This window comes from Pyrgilauda ruficollis, unplaced genomic scaffold, assembly GCF_017590135.1.
Source record: "Pyrgilauda ruficollis isolate IOZ18807 unplaced genomic scaffold, ASM1759013v1 scaffold56, whole genome shotgun sequence".
Classification (NCBI taxonomy): Eukaryota; Metazoa; Chordata; class Aves; order Passeriformes; family Passeridae; genus Pyrgilauda; species Pyrgilauda ruficollis.
In genome coordinates this window covers 5,285,372-5,307,200 of record NW_024527266.1, presented here as the reverse complement: position 1 = coordinate 5,307,200, position 21,829 = coordinate 5,285,372, and the positions used below count along the sequence as shown (strand labels likewise).

Here is a 21,829-nt window from a genome sequence, read left to right as displayed (position 1 = left end):
GTGTGTGGGTTACAGGTTTTACCTGTTGTGTCCTGCAGGCAAATTTAAAAAAGCTTTTGTTTGCTTGATAATCTGAAACGGCCCATCTGAAAATGTTATACATTAGCATCCTATACATAGAACAAATATTTTAAAATCTGAATCCATAATAGTAAGAAAGGTTTGACTAAAACAATACGGGTTTTTTATTCCTCTCTGTTGTAGTTAACCTCAGTAATTAATATGGCTTCTTGAATTGTTTAAGAGATTCAAATCCAGAAGTTTAGAGTTTCAAATCATGAAGCCATAAAAAAAAAACTTTAATAACTGCAGAATGTATCTACACTCTCTAAAATGCTTGATTAAATGGAAGAGGCTGCTGTCTGAGCTCACTGTATTTCACTTTTTCTCCCAGCAGCTCTTTTTGCTTCAGTAATTCACCAGTAGGTTTTCAATTATAAGAGATCATATCAAATTATGTTTAAAAAAAGGCTGCGTCCTTAGAGAGATTAAGGTGTTTTATCATGCCTGTGTCTTAACAAGAAGAGAGCCATTGCAGTGATCTCTCTTCTCAATTTCAGTGACAATTATTTTACTCAAAGGGAAACATGTTCAGCCCTCACCCCAGAATACCAGCTGGTTACTTTGTTCTGAAGACTTCAGGTCTTGCTCCGGGAAGGGATTATTTAACCTCGCAATTGGACTTCAGTGTCTGGGCAGGTTGATGCTTCTGCTGATGCAGGAGCTGCAACCTGCCACAACGAAGATACAATTGAGATGTTCCAGCCCAACTAACAGCACGTAGAAGGAAAAAAAGAAAAAAGGTTTATCATATGGAGATATACAAACACCTCTAAAATATTTTGCATATAGGATATGCCTGTATGTTTGATCTTTTTTTTCAGGTTTGTAAGCATTTAAAATCATTCTTCTGCCAACTCTTTATGCTACTCCCATCAGATGTTAAAGGGTGCGTTGCATCCAAGAGCAAAATCATAAAATGAGTATCAGGTGGGATTTGGTGAAGACTATGTGTTTCATTTTGTGTTTATAAGGCTGCTTTGATATGCTAATTCTTGCATAGAAATATGTCACTATTTCATGCAAAGTCTGAACAGAGCATTATATAGCTCATTTAACAAATGCTATTGTATCAAAGTGTTTTTAAGCTAATACTGACTTTTTGGTTTCAAGCACTTTTCCTGCTGCATTTTTGAAGGGGAAGTGTGAGAGGATTTTTAAATAGCATTATAGAGCATTAAAACACACATTTGTGGTTTTGGTCTTGTTTGACAAGGAAGCATAGAGTGTTTTGAGTTCTAGTTTCCATAGACCTTCAGTATGTGACAGGGCACTGTTAATGCTTTGCATGTAACCTGCAGGACATGTCTGAGTGCTGCAGCTTTCTGACCTGCAATGTGCTGATTTCTATATTGCAGGTGACACCACCCGTCAGCGAATCAAATTCAGCGATGACCGAGTGTGCAAGAGCCACCTTCTCAACTGCTGCCCTCACGATGTGCTCTCTGGAACTGTACGTAGCTAAATTTAATGTTTTATTTAGATAAGTGGAGAAATTGAATTGTAGCTGTTCTTTGTAGTATTTCCTTAAATTTCATGGTTTTCAGCGACTATCTAGCACTCTCTGGTAGTTCAGAGGAACTTTCATAAGCAATCAATTTATGGGTTTTGAAGTTAATTTTTAGAATTCTTCTGTTCTATATGCTAATTATTACTAAATTTCATTGTTTACATGAAAAGCCACAACGTCACAGATGTGAATCATGCTATAGCAGAGTGGTGGTACAGTTGCAAGTAACAGAAAGAAATAAAATAGATTGTATGCATAAATTATGAAGTTACTTTCTTAAAAATGTATGTTATAGTGGGAAAGTATTCCACAGATGTGTTTGTATAGAGAAGTACAGAGATTTTTCTCTCTTCAGAAATATTTTAATAAAAAGAATAGAAAGTTCAAATAATTAAATTTCTAAAAGTTTAGTTATGTTTAATATGGTAGTGACACTTACTGTACAATATCCAGTTACTGTGCCATTATCATAAATTGTAAAGCAATTTTTAAATCTCCATTTATGGCGTACTAGTAACTTGTTTGACTTGGACTTTTGTGCACTCTGTAGTAGAAGTTCCACAGTGAGCATAGGAAACAAGGGACATTGACACATGCCAGTAGCTTTGCTTTGTCATTGTGCTTGTGCTTTACCTTGTGATCCATGTATAAGGTAGTTCACTTTTTGTGAAAGGCAGGGGAGTAATATTTCATTGATTATTTGATCTAATGTTTGATGATCAGAATAATTAATAGTAGAGAGATACAGTATGATGATACAGAGTCCCACGTGCCTACGGTTCTTAATGCTGCTAGGGTAGCTTTTTTCACTCATGTTGGCACATTTTGTTATCCTTTGGCACCAGGGAAAATAAGTACTGGAAAATCTCTCTGAGGGATTATTTGAAGTAGTATTGTGTGTCAATGTATATGTAGTTTATTTTGAACTGTTTTGTGCACTATTGTCCAAACAAAATGGGGGGAAAGGGAAAACAGTGTATTTCTTCTCACCCATCTGTTAGGTTGGTGGTGCTTTGGTTGTGTGGTGAGCAAAATAACTCCTGCTTGGGACATGCTGGTATGCTATCAAAACATACAAAGGCATGGGTCATAATCCACAGGAAGAAACTTGTCAAAGATTTGTTTGACAGCTTTTTATTGAGATCTAGTTTCTGTAAACAAAGATTTCTGCAACAGTGTAAGTAAAGAAATGTTGATCTTCAGAACTATAAAAGTCATAGCTGTCATGCAGTAGCACCTCTTACACTGCAGGTCAGTCATGTGGGCTGGGGCAGCTGACACAGTTTAAGTCCTCGGTGGAGGTTTTCTTCTTCTGCAGCCTCATACCAGATTTTGCTGCACCTCTTGGAATACTAAATGAAACTGCTTCTTTACAGAATATCAGTCTTTTCCTTCCTCATGCAATTAGTCATCATACCAGAAAATGTGTTCCACAGCGTAAATCTGGGTGCAGAAAAGCAGTAACTAGTTTAATCCTTTTAGTGGGAGTAGTAGAAAGGGGACTCAGAAGAGACAGACTTTACGTGGGCCATGTGATGTTCTGGTGTTTACCTGGTCATAGATCTACAGGAATGGACCTTCTCTCTTAACAATAGTTTTTAAAAGGGCAGGAACCTTGGAGTCTTACTGAACAGCTTGTCACTGATTTAGAAAATGACTGTGAAGTTTTCCCCAGAGTTTTGTTAGGAAGATCTTGACACATCTTCGCATTCAAGATGTATACTAACAAAAGTTGAGTGACTTTTTTTTTTTAATTCAAGTCCCTGGATGCTCCTGAAAAGAGTGAGTTCTCTGGGGACATTTTATAAGGTTAAGTCTCTATATTGACTAGATTATCAGCAAAATACTGGATATGAATTACCTTTTTGTTGTGTGTCACAATATGATATGCAGTTCCTAGGTACTGTTTATTACTGTTCCTGTCTGCAAAATGCAGAATTCTGTACACTCTAGTCCACCCACTCTTTCAAAGCACTCAAGGAGGACATTGACAAATAACAGAAGACAAAGTGACTCATATGAGTAGGCCCTGTTATTTTGGTGTGTTCTTTCCCTTAATGGCCAAATTCCCAAAACTCTGCAAAGGCTTTGATTTCTCTTGACAATAAAACCTATGTTCCTAGGTTGCAGTATGTGTTGGTAAAGGTGTCATGTGTTTATACATTTTTTTTAGGGATTTTATTTACGGATATGTTTTTGTACTACTGAGTTTCTGGGTTTTAGACTGGGAAATTTCAAGTCAAGCAGTCAGAAGTGTCTCTGCCTGGTGAAGGTGTTTTGGTGTTCTTGTGTTAATGATCACTTGGACACCAGTTTGCATAGGTAAGTCAGTGGTTTAAGAGCTTGCCCCATTCATTTTGGGCTGAAAATTTTGCAATAAGAAATTAGTAAGACTTCGTAAACCCCGGCTGATGAGACAGTGAATAATTTTCCTACTTACAGCTAGCAATTTTTTTTTTTTGACCTTACAGGGTTAACACTGTTACTTTTACCTTAATGAATGTGGTTTTTTGGTTGTTTTGGTTTGAGGTGGGCTTTTGTTTGTGGGTGTTTGGGTTTTTTCTTTGCAAAAATGTTTGTTAATCCATATTATGAGACTGGGGACTGAAGCTGCATGTGTAGGAGTCAGATGACTCCCCCATAATAGTATGATCCTGTTGAGCAGTGTTCTCTGGATGTAAGGTCTGCACTTAAAAAAGCTGTCTGGAGCTTTTGTAAGATGTGTGTGTTTTTTCTATCTTTGCATGTTTCTGAATGAATAGCATAGTACTAATGAAAATGACGAGGTGGGAAGATTTAAAACTAATTCCTTTAATAAGGTTATTATTAAGTAGCAATGTCCTGAATAGTTGTAACCCAATAACTGTCTTTGAAAATCTCAACACTTCTTCATTAATCTGGCTTTCTTACCAGTTTGATGGTGCTTCCTTGATGAAAAAATTTCACGAATACTGTACGTGGTCTTTAAAACGATGGTTCAGAAACTCTTATCTGCTCAATGAATTGCCTTTGTATTTATGTGTATTAATGGAGGAAAAAAATACTTCTTGCATTTTATTTATTATAGACCTGAAAATAGGCTCTGTTGGCTCATCCTGCAGTTAAGCATATCTTTAGATGCTCCTAAATTTATTGCATGCAGCTCTACAGGACTCTTACTGACTAAAAACCACATTAATCAAGACATTGATTTAGCAATATACTTGAATACATTGCTAACTTTAATCTTATTAGGAGTGGAATTCAGCTCCAGATTAAGACATCTAAATTTAGATTTCAGCTCAGGAGCTGGGTATTGAAGCTTGCACTGAAGTCAGAAGGTTTCTAGGCAGTGGAGCCTAGAAAAAGATGGGAGTTCACCTGCCCATGGGTATCCCTGTCACAGTGGGCTGAATCCATTTAGGCTCACTGAATGTACTGTCTGTGTCTCCTTTTACTGGTAAGAGAAGTTTGGATAGTTCACACATCTGCAGATAGATGTTAGTAAGGAGTTTTAATCTGTAGTTTATTTATTTGCCAGTAGTCCCACTGGCTCTGGAGCTATTTGTATGCTTGAAACTTGTGGTTTGGGGTGTGACTGTGATTTTATGCCATACTTCTAGGAAAAGCATTAGAAGCTGTTAGAAGGCATTGTGTCTGAGGATATCAGCTTTTTAGTTCAGGACTGATTTGGGCATGTGAACTGCTTCAGCTTAGCAAATCAAATTAAATTAGGCTTGCATAAGCTACCTCAGGTTTGAAGCCTTCAGCCCAGTGGTGATGAATTCTGAAGTGCACTGTTGTCCTCTCAAGTGATCATGTCAGTCTCCTGAAATGTATTCTCGGTTTCTTTGGTCAGCAGCAGGAAGGTGAACTGATTGTACCACATTCCATTTTAATGGGTTTAATTTATTGAGGTGAAGGGAGGGATTGTTACTTTCTGCATGGTTATCAGCCTCACTGTTAATATATTTTATAGGCAGGCTAGAAGAGCAAATACTATGTAAACAGTGAAATAGTCATTTAATAATAAAAAAGACTGCTGCTAGTTTTGGTAGTGATGATTTATTCTAAGTTGAAGTCTTTAGAAATGAGAGTGTGGTTACATGGAGAAATGTTTTTAAAAAAATACTATACTTCAGAAGATACCTGAAATTCAGTGGTTAGTAAGGACTTCAACTTAATAATTTCTGCATCTTTTTTACTCAGCATTTCTTTCCTGCTAGTGAAGTCCTACAAAAGTTAAAACTGTTAGTGGAGTCAGATAACTTAAATCCCCTTCTAAATATGTGTTGCCTACAAGAAATGATGGGTGTTATCACAAGTTTAGAAATCTGTCCAAAATAAAATTGGAAGATCAGCTGAAGAATGAGTTCCATAATAAGGAAGATTTCAGCAACGAGTCTGTCTAGAGGTTCTTTTTATGAGTAGTAAGTGTTCTCATAAATCCCTGGTAGTGCCTTGACAGTTTGATAAAGGAAGAGATCTGGTTCCTCCAATATCAATTTTTCAGCAATGTCAGGTCTTTCTAAGCAAACAAAAAAAAAATTCTTCTCTTGCTGAATGTGAACTGCTTTGGTATCTTTATATCTAAAAAGAAATATCTACATAAACACTGCCCAGAGTATTTTCTTTCAAAAACCTGTCAAAGATACCTGCTGGTTTTGAAAGTATTTGATACTTTTAAAGTGACACTACTGTGTCACTTGGCTCAACATCAGCCCTTTGTGTTTTAAGTACCTTTAGCTGTTCTGTGCTCTTTCTGCAGTCTGTATACAGTATGTTCAGTAATCAAATTTCTGCTGTCAAAGGAACTTGTAGCAGTTGTAGAAGTGGCAAAAGGAGAATTTTGCTGTAGGTAGGTAGCTCAAGAGCTGAAAAGGAAAAGGGGCAGAAAAACTCCACCTTAGTTTCATGTTCCAGAAACAGCATCACATCAGAATTTAGTTTGCTATTCAGTTATTTGTCAGCTACTCAGAGTGCACATTTATTTTGCAAATAAACTCTACAGATTCTCTACTGCCAGATTCTTGGCTAGCTCTTTCTTGTTAACTTGTAATTAATTAGTGTGATAAATTTTTTTTACCTGATTTGATTGAAGCGGCACTATGCAAACCATATTCCATATTTCTTTATTATACCAAAGAGATTCTATGTATTTTGTGGATGGGATGACAAAAATTATTACTAAATCATTTCAATACAAAGGTTTTTTTTTATGTAAGACCAGTTTTTTAAACCTCAGCTCTGGGAAATCAGTCAGCTTTAATTGCCCATCTAACACTAAGAAATAAAAAAAAAATTGTAGAAAGTGGTCAGCAAGTGCTAGAATGCACTGGTTTCTTAAGTAGAACTCAGCAATAACAAAAGGACTCCTGATAGCCTGCTTTATATGTGGTTACCTAGACTAATCTTCAGCAATAACTTTCATTTGCAATAAAAAGTCTCCAAATATACAGGCTTTTCTTCAGGTTCTAATCTCAGTAAAAGTGCCGAAAACTGCAGAAAGACCCAAAGCATGGCTTAGCTCACTCATTGAGCTTCAGTTATGTCTAGCCTGGGGACTTGGATGATTTCACCTTTCTTTATTTGTGTTGTTCATCTGAACTGCTCTGTAAATCACTTTTAGGTAGTGTAATTCTGGCTGAAAGTCAGTGCATTGACAGTGAAAAACAGTGCGTGTTCTTTTTAAGCCTTCCATTAACTCAGTGAGCATGAGTCTCCCTCTTAGCCATCTTCTGTTTCAGATGTGATTGATCTTTAAATGGCAGACTACCAATGTTTATTCTTTGCCCCTGGGAGGAGGGCATGTCTTCGCACCAAATTGCAAGGTGGACTTGTAGAAAAGGAAAATAATGTGTCTTACTGTGTCTTCTGTCCATTTTCATCTGCTGTCCATCTACTTTGCAGCTACCCATATGAGCCAGATTATACTGCAAGCTGCTCTGTGCTTGTTAAGGTTCTTGGCAGTCATGATCCAGCATAGACTTTTGAAAGTAATGAATCATCCCCAAGATGAATTGTCTTTGCCTGATGTTGCATAACTTACACCAGCAGAAGTGGTTTTTAGGCTGGTTTTGTATTTAATATGCAAGTTCAATGCTGTGTTGTCCCCTACATGCTCTCAGCACATTGTTTGTATGGCTGCCCAACAAGTTGGACAAAGGTACGCTGCTGAACAGTTTGCCTCTCTGTTTGATTTGCTGAGATGTTTTTTACCCAGTCACTACCCAGATTATGTTCAACAGCACAGGCAGATGTGCCAGCATGGAGTGGCACAGCACAGGGATAAGGGGAGGACAGAATGTTTCTCAGTAGTAATGCTGGCTCAGACTAGTTACCATCCTTTCAGGCTTTGGATTTACAATTCCCAGTAAGAGGCAGAAAAATCAGAAAATGTACTGTTCTGTGGAGGTTGAATCCAACCCAAATAGAGGAAAAAAAAGCATAAAACAAGCGTAAAGTGAATAGCATGTCATGGTAGTGTTATGTGAATTCTGGGGGTTTTTAATGTGTGATGGAATTTTATTTCATGCATTTATTTAAAGTGTATGCAGATTGCATCTTAGAATAGTGGGGTGGTTTTGTGTGTGGTGAATATGTTTCAGGCTTTTTGTCACTGTATTCAGACCTCTTTAAGTGTGTCACTAACCTTATCTGTGCATTTATAACTTCAGTGCCCCACTTGAAACAGAATTGTCCTTGAGTTTTACTGTTTTAGCCTTAAAGACTTATTCAGTACAAGAGATGAATCAGCATAAAGTCACTCTTTTCATAATTTTAGGATAATTTTCAAGTGTTTGATTTTCAGATAATTTTTTTAAGTTCTTTCATATTGCTCTCCTAGTATTGAAGTACTTTCCTGAAAAAATGCTTCAGTTTAAATAATGTCAGCATGACTTGGAAAAAGACCTCTATAATACATTGCTCAGCTTCAAGGTCTTTGTGGATTTGCATCAGTTAACAAAATTGCTGAGGTCCTGTATAGTTGCAAAAGGAAAAGCTAATCTTTTCCTTTATCATTGCAGTCAGATGTTCCCTACTGCAATCAAATGTTTTCCGGAAAACAAGATTTATGGTGGCTGAAGGGGATTTAAATAACTGCAGTTTATAAAAAACCTTTTCAAATTCAAAATTTTACCAATGTGGGGTTTTTTGCTCTATCTGAAACTTTTGTATGAAATAAACTAACAGATTCCATAAAAATTATTTTAATGGTTTCATTGGAAGTCTAAGTAAAAATTTGAGAAGACTAAAATAATTGTGGTTTGTTTATTTTACTGTACTTATGAGGCTTTGATTGTTTACTTAAATCCAAGTATTTTATTAAAAACAAACAAACAAAAACTCAACAAAACCCTCACTCATTTGGCTTGCAGCATATTCTGAGTTAACATTCATCTTCTATTTACAAAACTCCCGATGCAAGTTATTAATTATTTTAGGTTTGGATTTTAAATTATTTAACTACAACAGTAACAACTTTTTCCATCAGAGTCCAATTTTCGTCATGTGTTTTCAATGTTAAAAAAAATATTAAGAAGAATTGATCCTAAGTGAACAGTGCCTTAAGAGCAGACTTAACTGAAACTGCTGGTTTTAAGTGCTATAAATAACAATCACTTCCAATGATTCTACATCAGCCTGTGCTGTTGCAGAGAGGCTGCTTTGGGTTCATTCAATTTTGTTTCCATTACAGATTGGTTGGGGGTGGTGGTTTAAGTTTTTGGTTTGGGTTTTTTTGGTGGTTGTTTGTGGGTGGAGTTTTTCAATTTGTTTTTTGTCAAGTTCATGTTGCTCTGTCACTGGACCTGCCGTGAACAGACTGAATTAGAATTTCTTATGCTATCTCCTATGCAAAATTCAATTCTAAAACAGTAATTGTTACCCAGTAAGATTCTGGGCACTCTCCTCATTGGCATTGTATGCAAGATAAGTGATGCAGCCTACTTACTTCTTATATCCATCCTTCTTTCCTGCCCTCTCGGGTTTCCTGCTGTCGGGATCACTCAGAGAGTCCTTTATTCCAGGCCTGATGGTTGAAGAAAGAGTTGGAATTCTTTGGCTCTGGTTCGCAAGGTTGTTTATTGTCTCTTACCTAAAATACTCTTTTTCATACCTGCAGAGGTCTGTTCAGCAGGTCTGTCAAGGGCACACTGCCCGCCCCTGGGCTGGTGTCTACCTTTTATACTGTGAATTACATGTACTTTATTTATCATTATTTTCCAATACCTATCACCTATGTTAGGCTGTCGACTTCTATTCTAAACCAATCCAGATGTGCCACCCATCACCAAGAAGATGGAAGCTAGGAAGAAGAATAGGACAATGCCCAAATCCCTCCATCTTGCCTCCTAGACCCCTATACTAAAAATCCCCAAAATTCCACTTTTCATCCTGTGATTAATTCATTATCACTCTGCTTAAACTTTTGTGACTTGTGATTCTTCATGCAAGGTTGATAATTTGTTGCAAGGATTAGGATCAAAATCCCAAGTGTCTTTGGCTTCCTGCCAGGACCCCCAGCCCCCTGCCAGGGGCACTTGTCATCCAGGGCACCCAGAGGGGTGTCCTGGGTGCCGGCACTGTCCCTTCTAGAGTGGTTTTAGATTGCAAGGGAAATATCTGTACTTTTTCTTCCCTGGTTCTTGACCGTAGTCCAACATGCAGCTCATCTTCCCTCATTTGCAAAATGTTTTGCAGGGATTTGATTTTTGATTGTGTTACTTGAAATGCTTCAAGAATGTTTTTTAAGCAGCACTTAACAATGGTGCTGTGGTTGTAGCTCTTTCAGGTGATGAATGTAATGGAAACAGATTATCATGGAGTGTGCAGACAGGTTCAGGTCAAGAACTGACCATTTAACTGCTAGTTTTTTTTAATGGAACTTGGCTCTACTAAACTGTTTAAGTTCAATACATGATGTTCCACTTCAGTCACTTTTTTAAATTCTGGTAAAACAGCATTTTTTGCAGGACATCAATGATACTTAGTATCACAGATGATATGTCATCAGCAGTGATATGTGGTATCATTAGATACTTAGTATCAATGATACTAATGCAAACAGACATCATGATAAGATAAGCTGTTCATTCTCTCTGCTATTGTTATTTCTTGATTCATGCATGTCTTTCAAAGACCTGGTACAATCTTACAGCTTTATTACAGCTTTATTACAGCTCTCATTACCACAGGGGATATTACTTGCTTCAAAATATTTGACAGTTAAAGAAAATCACGCTACCCTTATTCCTTGTAATGCATCTGAAAAGTTAAACCACATTGCCTTTGTCTTTTCAGAGAATGGACCTTGGAGAATGCCTGAAAGTGCATGACCTGGCATTAAGGGCAGACTATGAAATAGCATCCAAAGATCAAGATTTCTTCTTTGAGCTTGATGTATGTATTTTGTCTTAATGGTGAAGAGAAAGCATTAGTTTGTGTATTTAGGTGGTTAAATTGAGCAGCAGATGTTGTCTTACAGACTGAAGACTTTCGAAAAGCGATTTTATAAAGAGGCAGAGAAACTCTTGGCACAGTTACATGAAATATATTTGATTCTTCATGACTGCATGATGATTTGTGTTGGTAGTCATCTCAAGCTAAAACTGTTAGCAGCCTCTCAGAGTATGATAAACCTGAGTGCTGTCTTAGTGTTGTCAAATAGCAAGCAAATGTTAAAGCTGTCTATGTATGCTTTGAAGAGAGTTTTAAATTCTGCACTTAACGAAGAAAGTAATTTGATATTGGAGATAACAAATCATATACTGTGTCTCCATACACTATAGTTTGTTTTGAACTCCCAGCTAGATAGTTAGTCTTTGCTAGAACAAAAGGGTTTGGGTTTTTTAATTGTTGTTTGAAGGGATGGTTAATATACCTACTTAAACCCTAGTGAAAAAAGTTTCAGTATTGCATGTCATGGCTGGATGAAGTGAGCCTGAATAGCCTTCCAAGAATTTCAATGCCACGAGAAATACTCACTACTACTTCTTCTTCTGTCTTAAGACAGATTCACTTCCAAATTTCTGCAAATACTTAGAAACTATGGCAGTGTGTAGACTATAACTTTTTAAACCATTTGTATGAATATGTGTGATTAGTCAGCATAAACTGGTAGATTATAGTTTCACTAATCACTAATAAAAACTTGTGAAAGCGAAGCCTTAATAAACTGAAGAAGCCTTACAGCTAGTGAAATATTTATATTCTTGACAGCATTGATCCTTGTTCTTACTGGTGTTTCAGGCAATGGACCACCTGCAGTCATTTATTGCAGACTGCGACCGGCGAACAGAAGTGGCTAAGAAGAGACTAGCAGAAACCCAAGAAGAGATCAGCGCTGAAGTTGCAGCTAAAGTAAGCATGGCAGATGAGTTCCTGCTGTCTTTTTGGAGGCCAGTTTTTCTAAAGAGCCAGTTTCAAGTTTTGAAAATATATCAAATCTGAGAATTCCTACTGAAGAGGGAGAAAAAGTAATAAATTTTCTCTGTCCTTCCTAAAACTGTGTAGACTATAACTTTTTAAACCATTTGTATGAATATGTGTGATTAGTCAGCATAAACTGGTAGATTATAGTTTCACTAATCACTAATAAAAACTTGTGAAAGCGAAGCCTTAATAAACTGAAGAAGCCTTACAGCTAGTGAAATATTTATATTCTTGACAGCATTGATCCTTGTTCTTACTGGTGTTTCAGGCAATGGACCACCTGCAGTCATTTATTGCAGACTGCGACCGGCGAACAGAAGTGGCTAAGAAGAGACTAGCAGAAACCCAAGAAGAGATCAGCGCTGAAGTTGCAGCTAAAGTAAGCATGGCAGATGAGTTCCTGCTGTCTTTTTGGAGGCCAGTTTTTCTAAAGAGCCAGTTTCAAGTTTTGAAAATATATCAAATCTGAGAATTCCTACTGAAGAGGGAGAAAAAGTCCTTCCTAAAATTGCCTTTAAAGCACAGAAGAGAATAGAGGGAAGAGACCTCTCTGATATTTTTGACCTCAGGAAACTTGACTCTGAATCCATCCTATAGAACTGTTAGTAATTCTTACACTTTTTGATCCAAACTTCATCTACAAAGGAAACAAAATCAATGTCCTTTTCTCTATATCTTTTTTGAATGAAAAAAAAAAAACCCTGTAATGTTTCCTCACATATATGCAAATGCTAAGAGAAATGATTGTACAAATATTAATTTTTCAAGACTGGTATAGATAAGTGTGAATTATTTGCAGTTTGCTGAACAAAATCCTTTTCTGGAATTTTACATAGACTTGGTAATTTAGCCTTTTTCTGTGTGTCTTGCAGAGAGGCATTTTCTGTTTCAGTTCTAATTGGAGAAGTTCTCTCTGTGTGTTTCTTTTAATTCTGTCCTTCTAATGTTGCATATCATAACTCAGTAGTAGTTCAGATTATTCTCCATAATTAAAAGTATTTCCTGTGTTAAGCCTTTCCTTGTCTTTCAAGGCTGAAAGAGTTCATGAATTGAATGAAGAAATTGGGAAACTGTTGGCCAAAGTAGAACAGCTTGGTGCTGATGGGAATGTGGAAGAATCTCAAAAAGTAATGGATGAAGTGGAGAAGGCTCGGGTAAAGAAGAGAGAAGCAGAAGTAAGTTGATTGTGTAAGGATTGGGGAATGGAGAGGGCAGGGTCAAACATTAAATTGCTTGGCTCTGTGTAGTGCAAGACATCTCTGTTAATTCCTTAGCAAATAGCTACATATAAAACTAAAGAAATTGCTTGGTGGCGTCCAGTTAAAGTTTCTACCTTTTAACACACTCCTATACAACTAAAATTATGCTTCCTTCCACAAATGATGGATTTATCTTAGTTTGGCTGTGTTGGTCAGTTGTATGTGTGGACACTCCCTTTGTGGCTGTGATGGTTGCACTGACTTACCTCGTTTGGTCTCATGGCTTTTACTCTGGCAGCCCTGTTGTAATCTCGTGCTGGAAAACTTCAGTGAAGTGATCCACTGTCTTCACTAAAAGAGAGTTCATGTCTTGTGTATCGGGAAAGTCAAAATGATCCTTGTAATGTTCAGGTGACAGAACTCACCAAGAGCTTTTCCATATTGTGTTACATAAAGATAGTGAAATTTCTAGAAACCAGTATCTGCAGCTGTTTCAGTAGTACCAGAAGGATTGCTGGCACTCTTGCTTGACCATCATCTGAATGTATTTAGGTAAATTTTGCTCAGATTATGTGTTAATTAGTGTCTAAAAAGCAGGTAAATTTCTCAAGAAACTAATGCTGTTTTAAATGGGGTTCAGAATTAAGACTGCTGTCATATTTTCATCATACATCAACATAGTAATTGCAGTGTTAACGTGTATTCATTGCTGTATGTGAAAAAGTACATCATCCTTCTAAGTAAGACAATATGAATGTAGTAATTACCCAACTTTTTTTTTTATTTTAATTTTAATTTAGTTTTAATTTTAAAAACAGTTGCTGATGTCCTGCTTTTCAATATGTTCAGTTTTCAAAATAAGGAAATATGCTGTGTGTCTTAGTGAGACAGTTGAAGTATGAATGGTGTGAATTAACTAAAGGGTGTTCTGGTGTACATTGAATTTGGTTATTTGTCATGTCTCTTCAGTAAAGTGTCATCCTTGTGTTTATGTGCATTTTGAAGTAACAGTGATTGTTTTTATTTTCTAGGAAGTGTACAGGAATTCTATGCCTGCCTCTAGCTTTCAGCAGCAGAAGCTACGGGTTTGTGAAGTGTGCTCGGCTTATCTTGGTCTTCATGATAACGACCGACGACTTGCTGATCACTTTGGAGGAAAACTACATTTGGGATTTATTGAAATAAGAGAGAAGCTTGAGGAACTCAGGGTAAATCATTGTTATACTTTTTGTGTGCTCTCCTACTTAATTATTTACCAGGCAGCCTTAATGGAATATTTCTTTCTTTGTGTGATTTCTGTTTTCATATCACTTTAAACCTGGAGAGTTCATTAGCCTAAAAACACTAAACATTCTAATTTTGCAACAATTACCTGGATAGATTTGTAAGATGACCTCTTTTGCACTGAGGTAGATTAAAATGCACCTTCAAAATAATGCATTTTGGGAACTAAGAACTTGAATCTCCTTTTAGAACTGTATTTTAAATGAACAACATCAATGTTGGAACATACGTAGCAGTTATAGGAGACAGCCAGATGGACTTTGCTTTTAGCCAGATGATTGACTAAAAGTAATAAGGAGATTCTTGACAAGAGCATTTAGTAAGGAGGGTGATAACACTTGGAAAAGTTTTCCAAAAAATGTGAAAGAAATGCTTGGAACTCAAACAACCTGCTGTATGGTGAATGACTAAAACCCAATTTGTTTATTTTACCTGGACAAAGATTAGGAAATTATTTTGAATGGAATCCAACAACTCAAGAGGAATTACAAAATAAGAATACTAAATTGTGTATATCTTGAAGTCAGAAATAATTGTTATGGGAAAGGTTGCATGTTCTCTATAGCTTCATCATTTGAAATCCAGTTGGAATATTATAACCTATCTTGACCATAAATCATATGCCAGAAGATAGACTTACTGGAATGATATTCTGGACTTGCAGTTTTCAAGAGGATGGATTTGAACACTGATGCCATTTATGACCATAATTTATGACAAATTATGGCGTTCACAGTTCAGTTAAGCATTTTAACTGTAGAAATCACTAAAGGCTGTAGCTAAATTGGTTGAATTCCTAAGAGCAGAAATTGCTGCTACTGGATTTGAACAAATTGACTTGGTTTATGTTCTGTAATATTCCAGCTGTCTTGCATGGATACTGTGACTTACCCTTCGGAGAGCCAACTCTTCCTGTTGGTATTGCCACTTTAGGCTCCTAACTGTAGCTGGCATAACTTAAATCTTAGATGCCTAGAACAGGTCATGTGTACTTCCTCTCATCCCTTCATGAAATTCTGCAAAGAGTCATTTGAACAAGAAACCTCGCTTGTAGTTAAATTTCTGATGTTGTACAAGAAAACGTAGATATAATTTGACAAAAAGGGTTGAAATAACTAATTATTTACATCATTTGGGACAAAATATGCATGGATAACTATTTCACATTCCCAAAGCATCGATAACTTAATCTTTCAAAGTGCTTGCTGATAAAGAAAGAAAACAATAACTATCCCCTCCTTCCTCAGAGCTCTCCTCAGAGATCTAATCAAGATGCTGCTGGGGCAATTCCACATCTCAGAAGAAGGTCTTTACAAAGAGTTGAATTTCTTGCATCATGTCCAGAAGGTGGCAAGACTTGGGTTTGGCCAGATCTCCAGTTGTGAGTTCCACATCTGAGGGCCCTCTACTGAGCGTGCCTTGTCCCCAGTAGTAGTGAGTTCACCCTGGGGCTATCAGCTGAAGCATCTGCTCTAACTTTGTCCCACAGTCATAATACAGAAACAAGTAGCCTCAAAACTTAGGTGTTGGCCCAACCAAGTCCTTTAAGAAACAATTAACTCTCCCGGTTCTGATTCCTTTCTGCCTTTACCCTGTGTCCAAACTATGATAGGATTGGCATGGAAGCTCTCAATTAAAGGCATGACTTACTGTTCTGAGTTCCCTTTTATTAAAAACTTAATATTTAACTCTGCATATTTCAGGTCTTCGTGTAACACCCACATGCAGCTTTTCTGCAATAACTTCTGTTTCTTCAAGAAAAAAGGCAAAATATATGTATATATACTGAGGAAGAGAGTGGGAATAATATACACAAGGGAAAGGGGATATGCCTGAGGGAAAGAACTGAATGTTAACTGTCCAGATTATTTTTATAGCACCTTCATGTGAGAAATTTTTTGATATAACTTAATATATTCTTTTGCTTTCAGAGGATTGTGGCTGATAAACAGGAGAAACGAAATCAGGAACGTCTGAAACGTAGAGAGGAGAGGGAAAGAGAAGAAAGGGAGAAACTAAGGAGGTAGGGATCTGTTTTAATTGCATGGACATTATGACCTATTTATGTTTAATAAGAAAACTGATATAGTTCATACACATTTCTAAATATGCAGAATTAAAATAGATTTCATTCTTTGGAAACTTAGGATTGAGATAGAATTTCATTCTAAATCTTAAAACATGGAACTGTTCTCATAAAAAGCCTTTTTAAAAACTGTTGATAATATTGTCTCTAGATATTTGAACAAAGGGCCTTTGGGATAATTTCTAGGCATGTACCTTGTTTTGAGACCTGACAGATGTGAGTTTACACGCATATGAGCTCCTTTCATCTCTTAGCAATTTTCTTCTGAGATGTTAAAAATTTTCCTTATTGGAAGCAGTTCAATGTATGATTAAGGAAAGCAGTTCCCTGTTCTTCTATGGAGTAGTAGTTTCCACGCCTGGTGGGGCTGGAGTGGAATGGAACCTGAGCTGCAGCTCTCTTGACATGTTAAGTTTCAGAGATTAACAGTGTGAATTTCTGAAATCTGTTGCAGTTTTGTACTGTTTGCCTATCAGGAAATCAGGGAATACTGACTTCCCCTGGAAGCTTTTTCTGTGGGAGGGATGTAAGTTAAAAAGCTGGTTAGATAATCTTCTGGACTTCTAGTAGAGTAGTCTCAAAAATAAAATTTTAAAAACCCCATCCAACACGAAACAGGGATGTGTTTCCTGATAAACATGTTACAAGGATGTTGACATCAAATAAAAGGCCTTTAAATACTTGCTACTAAAGCAAGAAATACAGTAACAGGTCGACTAGTCTGGTTTATTATTAATAAATTGCACTTTATTTGATAGTGAGATTCTCTTAAGAAAAATTACTATTTTCCATTTATTTCAGGTCCAGATCCCACAGCAAGCATGCCAAAAGGTATATAAATCTGCAGACAAGGAATACCAGCGGTGAAGTTAGCCTTTCACAAGCTGGAACATTTTAAGACTGTCTAGCACTGTTAGTTTAAGATGTCCATCTTTACAAACAGAGCTTTCTGTTACATAGTCATCTCTCTGTGTGTTTGTACACTATTTATCACCATGCTACTGAGTTTATACATCTGCATCTATTTTGTGGCTATTACAATGCAGCTTCATGTCCCAAATAACACTTAAAACACAGAAAATTGCTTTTTCTTTACAAAAGCTTCTGGCAAATATCTTTTGGTGAAAGCCCATGCTTTCAAAGTCCCTAAGCACCAGGTTAACTCATCAGATCACCCATGATTAGTATGAGTGTAGTTTCAGATCCGCACAGTTGAAGGTCACCAGTGAGGTATGATTGCAAAGTGATTTGGAGAGGGGGAAAAAAGGAAGAAAATAGCAAATTTGTATAGTGTTTAGAATCTTCCAGATTAGTTTTGTTGTTGTAGCTATGGGGAACAATATAGACTAATTTTTAAAGAACATCATAACACATAGATTCTGGCAGATGATCCCTGTCAGTGCCTCATTTAGTTCTTCTTTGCCTGATACAGACAGTAGTTTAAAATGTAAAGAAGTAGATTTTTATTTGCTTGCAGGAGCCTGAATTGGCTATGCTGTTGCTATACAGTCATGAATGAACTATAAAATTGTCTGCATTAGTCAGAAAGGAGTTGGTAGGCTTTCTAGTGTTGCTTTCCCCTGTCTGTTTGCCTGTGAATCAGACACTGCAGTGGCTCTGAACACTGCAGGCCATTCATTCTCTGTACAGATGTGCTTGCCATAGAGTGTGTAATGCTCACAGTACACTGGTGAGAGCGGCTGCCTGAGAGCAGTGTGTGCTGTAAGCCCTCTCTGTTCCTAGGTCTAGGTCCCGAGACCGCCGCAGACACCGCTCTCGCTCAGCCTCGCGGGAACGGAAGAGAAGGACTCGATCCAAATCCCGTGAGAAACGCCACCGCCACAGGTCCCGCTCCACCAGCCGCAGCCGGAGCCGCAGCCATCATAGAAGCAGGCACAGCTCCAGGGAGAGGAGCCGAGAGCGCAGCTCCAAAAAGAGGTGAGTGTTACCCTAGAAATAAATGGCTTTTCCCAACACACAATTAGAGATTTCACACTAAATTAAGTTTATGCTTACCACTTAGTAATTTCAACACATTTTGAGTCTGTCTCAGATTTCAGTTACAGCTTCAGCATATTTATGGTTTGACACACCAGAGTGCTTTATTCTCTATTTCTTTAAATATAACAATAACAGGGTTATATATTATTTCTGCTTTGGAAGAGCGCCACAGAGTACTGGTGTCAAGTTGATACCAGTTGCATGCAGCATAGAAAGTGAAACAGCTGATTTTCATTTGAACCCAGGGATATCAGCAGTCATCTTACTGTCAGTACCTTCAGGTTTTCCCTTGGGCTCTTGTTCCCAACACCCATCTGTTGTGAACTGCACCAGATAAAAGTAGGTTTAGGTATGCCTGAAACTTTTTGCACTGTATCTGAAGATTGTGCTTTGCGAGGATCTCTCCTGAAAAGATCACTGCAGGGGGCAGGCTGGGGCTGTTGCTTTTCAATGATTCAGTTGCTGTCTGCTCCTGAGGATTGGCTGGCTTGTTTACAAGCCTGAGGAGAGCCTAACTTAAAAGACTTGGGATTGCACAATAAGGCATTTGGTAGGGAAGTCTGCTCATAAACAGGATTCCTTTCTTGTAGAGGTTACCCACTGCGGCATACTCCAAGAGCAGTACAGTGAAAGGGTGACCAGTCTTAAAACCCTGAGACTGTTGACCTACAAGAAGTTCAGGTTTTGAAGTGGCCACACATGCAGGGCTTATAGTTCAAATTATTTCAGGAGTTAAGTCATAGTTACTTTTGCAGGGGACTTGGGCACAAGGTACTTGGTGAACAGTTGTACTAACTCCAGGATGAAGTTCTTATTTGGCATGTAGCCTCTCTTCTTCTGTGACATGTAGTTTATGGAACAAAGTAATGCCTGTGGATCCCAGTGTTTTTTGCAAGTACTAAGTCTTGCAAAACACTACGTTGTAGGGAAAGTAATCTTTTCAGATGAGCAACTAACGTGAAATGTCACTTCTTTGTAAGCTTACAAAAGGAAATTAGTAGAGGAGCATTTTGCAGACCTTAGTTTTGAAGCTTGGAGGTTATGTGAAGTAGCTTTCTCTGAGTGGAGACAGTACAGTCTCACAGTCCAGAGTACCAAATTTTTCAACTAGGAAATGACTGGCTAGCTGTTAAAATTTTTCTGTAAAAATCTGTATTAGAACATTTTGTGATTGCAGTACAGGATAAAATACAGATGGAATGTTTTTCAAAAACAGAACTAAGTGCATGTGTAAGGGAATATAGAGGGAGGAGGGTGTCTAATCCATTTTTCTCCCATACAGGTAGCTAATTTAGTTTAAAACTACCTGGTTTGTTTAACAAAACAGGTCTTTTCTGTCTCCATCATAAAGGTTTTGAAAATGCCTATTTATCAGAGCAAAATATCTAAAAAGAGCACTACCACAACCTTTCAAAGTTACTCAGGGGTTAATTCTTATAACAAAATACGGTTGTAGAACAGATTCCAGATTTGTTCTGTGTTTTTTGTATGCAGCCTCCCTTCCAGAATTATGCAAGTTAATTTCCCGATACTTTTAAGCAAACTCCTGTTTTTAAATGTGTTTTAAGTTTGTAATTGATAGTCTGAGAAGGGCTAGACACTGTTTTTAAACTAGAGACTGCAGATGAGAAATCTCCACTCAACTCTAGTTAACGTAAACTTGGAGATGGAGACTGAAAGTAAGAGATGTAGTGAAGCACATTGAACTTCATCTGGGCTCTGTAGTAAATGTGGATTAAATCTCTCTCAAAGTACTTGTCTTTTGAAGTAGGAAAGGGAGAAGGGTAGAATGATTTGGTGTCTTCTCATACACTTCTGTTTATATAAATCTAAAGCTGGGTTGCAAAACAGAAGAAAAATATAAAACCTAAGTGCTGTTTGATAGCTACCAGTTCATGTCTAACTTGAATTCTCAAATGCACGGCACTTTTCAGATCCTCTAAAGAAAGATCTTCCAGAGACAAAGAGCGTTCGAGAGATCGCGATAGAACATCCCGTGACAAAGACAGAAGCTCGAGGGAGAGGTCGCCGCGGGATTTCAAAGACAAGAAACGTTCCTACGAAAGCGCCAACGGCCGATCGGAGGAGCCAAGGAGCTCAGAGGAGCGTGAAGCAGGGGAGATATAACTGGCTGTATATTCACCTGATCTCTAGCTTCCTATGGAGTTGCATACTTTGGTTTAGTTTACAGTTGTTCAAAGGGACACCAGTGAGCAGTTCCAACACTGATACAACTAGGGTAGATGTACAGTATATAAAAGTGGTTATAACAAAGTGAGAATTAAACCCCATGAATAATGGTGCCTAAAGCTGGGTCCTGGACTTCCACCAAGTTGTAAAACTTTTCTGAAAGATTTCTCTGTATTCAGGACAACAGTTTTATGTACCAAGACGCAGATCTCAATGTTTTTAATCTCCTTTCCGATACAAGTTAGTGAACAAATTATATTGTACTACTTGCCTTGGGTGCTTTTGAACCTTTATAAATTCTCCAATTCTGCTCCAGTCAAAACTGCATCATTGAAAGGTTGTATTTGGGGGATTTTTTGTTTTGTTTGCTTTTTTGTAAGAGGGTGGGTGGATGGATATTAACTTTTACTCTAAGATTATGTTCCCAGTGTTGGGTTTTATTTTTGTTTGGGATCCTAGGAGCTGATTACAGTGGGAGCATTTAGACAGGAACTTGTGCTGGAGAAAGCGGAAATGTCTTTTTACAGTGCCTATTTAGACTTGGAAATTGAACAGCTGTTGCATTACATCTTTTTTATTTCTACTTAAATTTTGAAATCAAAGCCAGTCCCATATCTGTACCATTTGATTGGTATGTGTTCAATATATTTGTTTTTTTCCAGAAGGACTCGTTCTGCTTTTTCTTGTGGAGTACATCTTTAATTGTATTAAAACAAACAAAAAAAACCAGCAACAACAAAGAAAAATTAAGAACAAAAGAAATAAAAAAAAAAATTTAAAAGAAACCATATTGTCCAATAACTTAACAAGGATATACTGGTTTGTTAAGGTGCTTAACTAGCAGTTCAGCCTTTTTAAAAATATCTGATCATTAGTTTTTAACATACAGATGTGTGCTAGGAGAAGCAGCCATTCCGCTTACAATCCTGATTATTCTAAAATCTTCAAAAGCAGAAGCATGTGGAGTCAGAATTATGGAACAGTTTGGGTTGGAAGAGACCTTAAAGACCATCCAGTTCCCCCCCCCTTCCTGTGGTCAGGGACATCTTTCTCTAGTCCAGGTTGCTCAGGGCCCCATCCAGCCTG

At 37.4% G+C, this 21,829-nt stretch overlaps 1 protein-coding gene across 4 annotated transcripts in view; it reads left to right on the top strand.

Annotated features, from left to right (window-relative positions):
• LOC121361058 (putative RNA-binding protein Luc7-like 2) overlaps positions 1-21,404 on the top strand; it is a 30,690-nt gene extending 9,286 nt beyond the window's left edge. For 2 of the 4 annotated variants that reach the window (XM_041481361.1, XM_041481365.1), the window contains 9 exons: positions 1,419-1,513; positions 10,853-10,951; positions 11,801-11,911; positions 13,015-13,158; positions 14,214-14,390; positions 16,398-16,489; positions 17,354-17,383; positions 18,296-18,490; positions 20,488-21,404. In XM_041481361.1, coding sequence (XP_041337295.1) covers positions 1,419-1,513; positions 10,853-10,951; positions 11,801-11,911; positions 13,015-13,158; positions 14,214-14,390; positions 16,398-16,489; positions 17,354-17,383; positions 18,296-18,490; positions 20,488-20,680 — 1,136 coding nt within the window. In that variant the 3' untranslated portion in view covers positions 20,681-21,404. Of the gene's footprint in view, positions 1-884; positions 991-1,418; positions 1,514-10,852; positions 10,952-11,800; positions 11,912-13,014; positions 13,159-14,213; positions 14,391-16,397; positions 16,490-17,353; positions 17,384-18,295; positions 18,491-20,487 lie in introns of all 4 variants that reach the window. The other 2 variants (XM_041481364.1, XM_041481362.1) reach the window with 2 other exon arrangements.
• Positions 21,405-21,829: the final 425 nt, after the last annotated feature.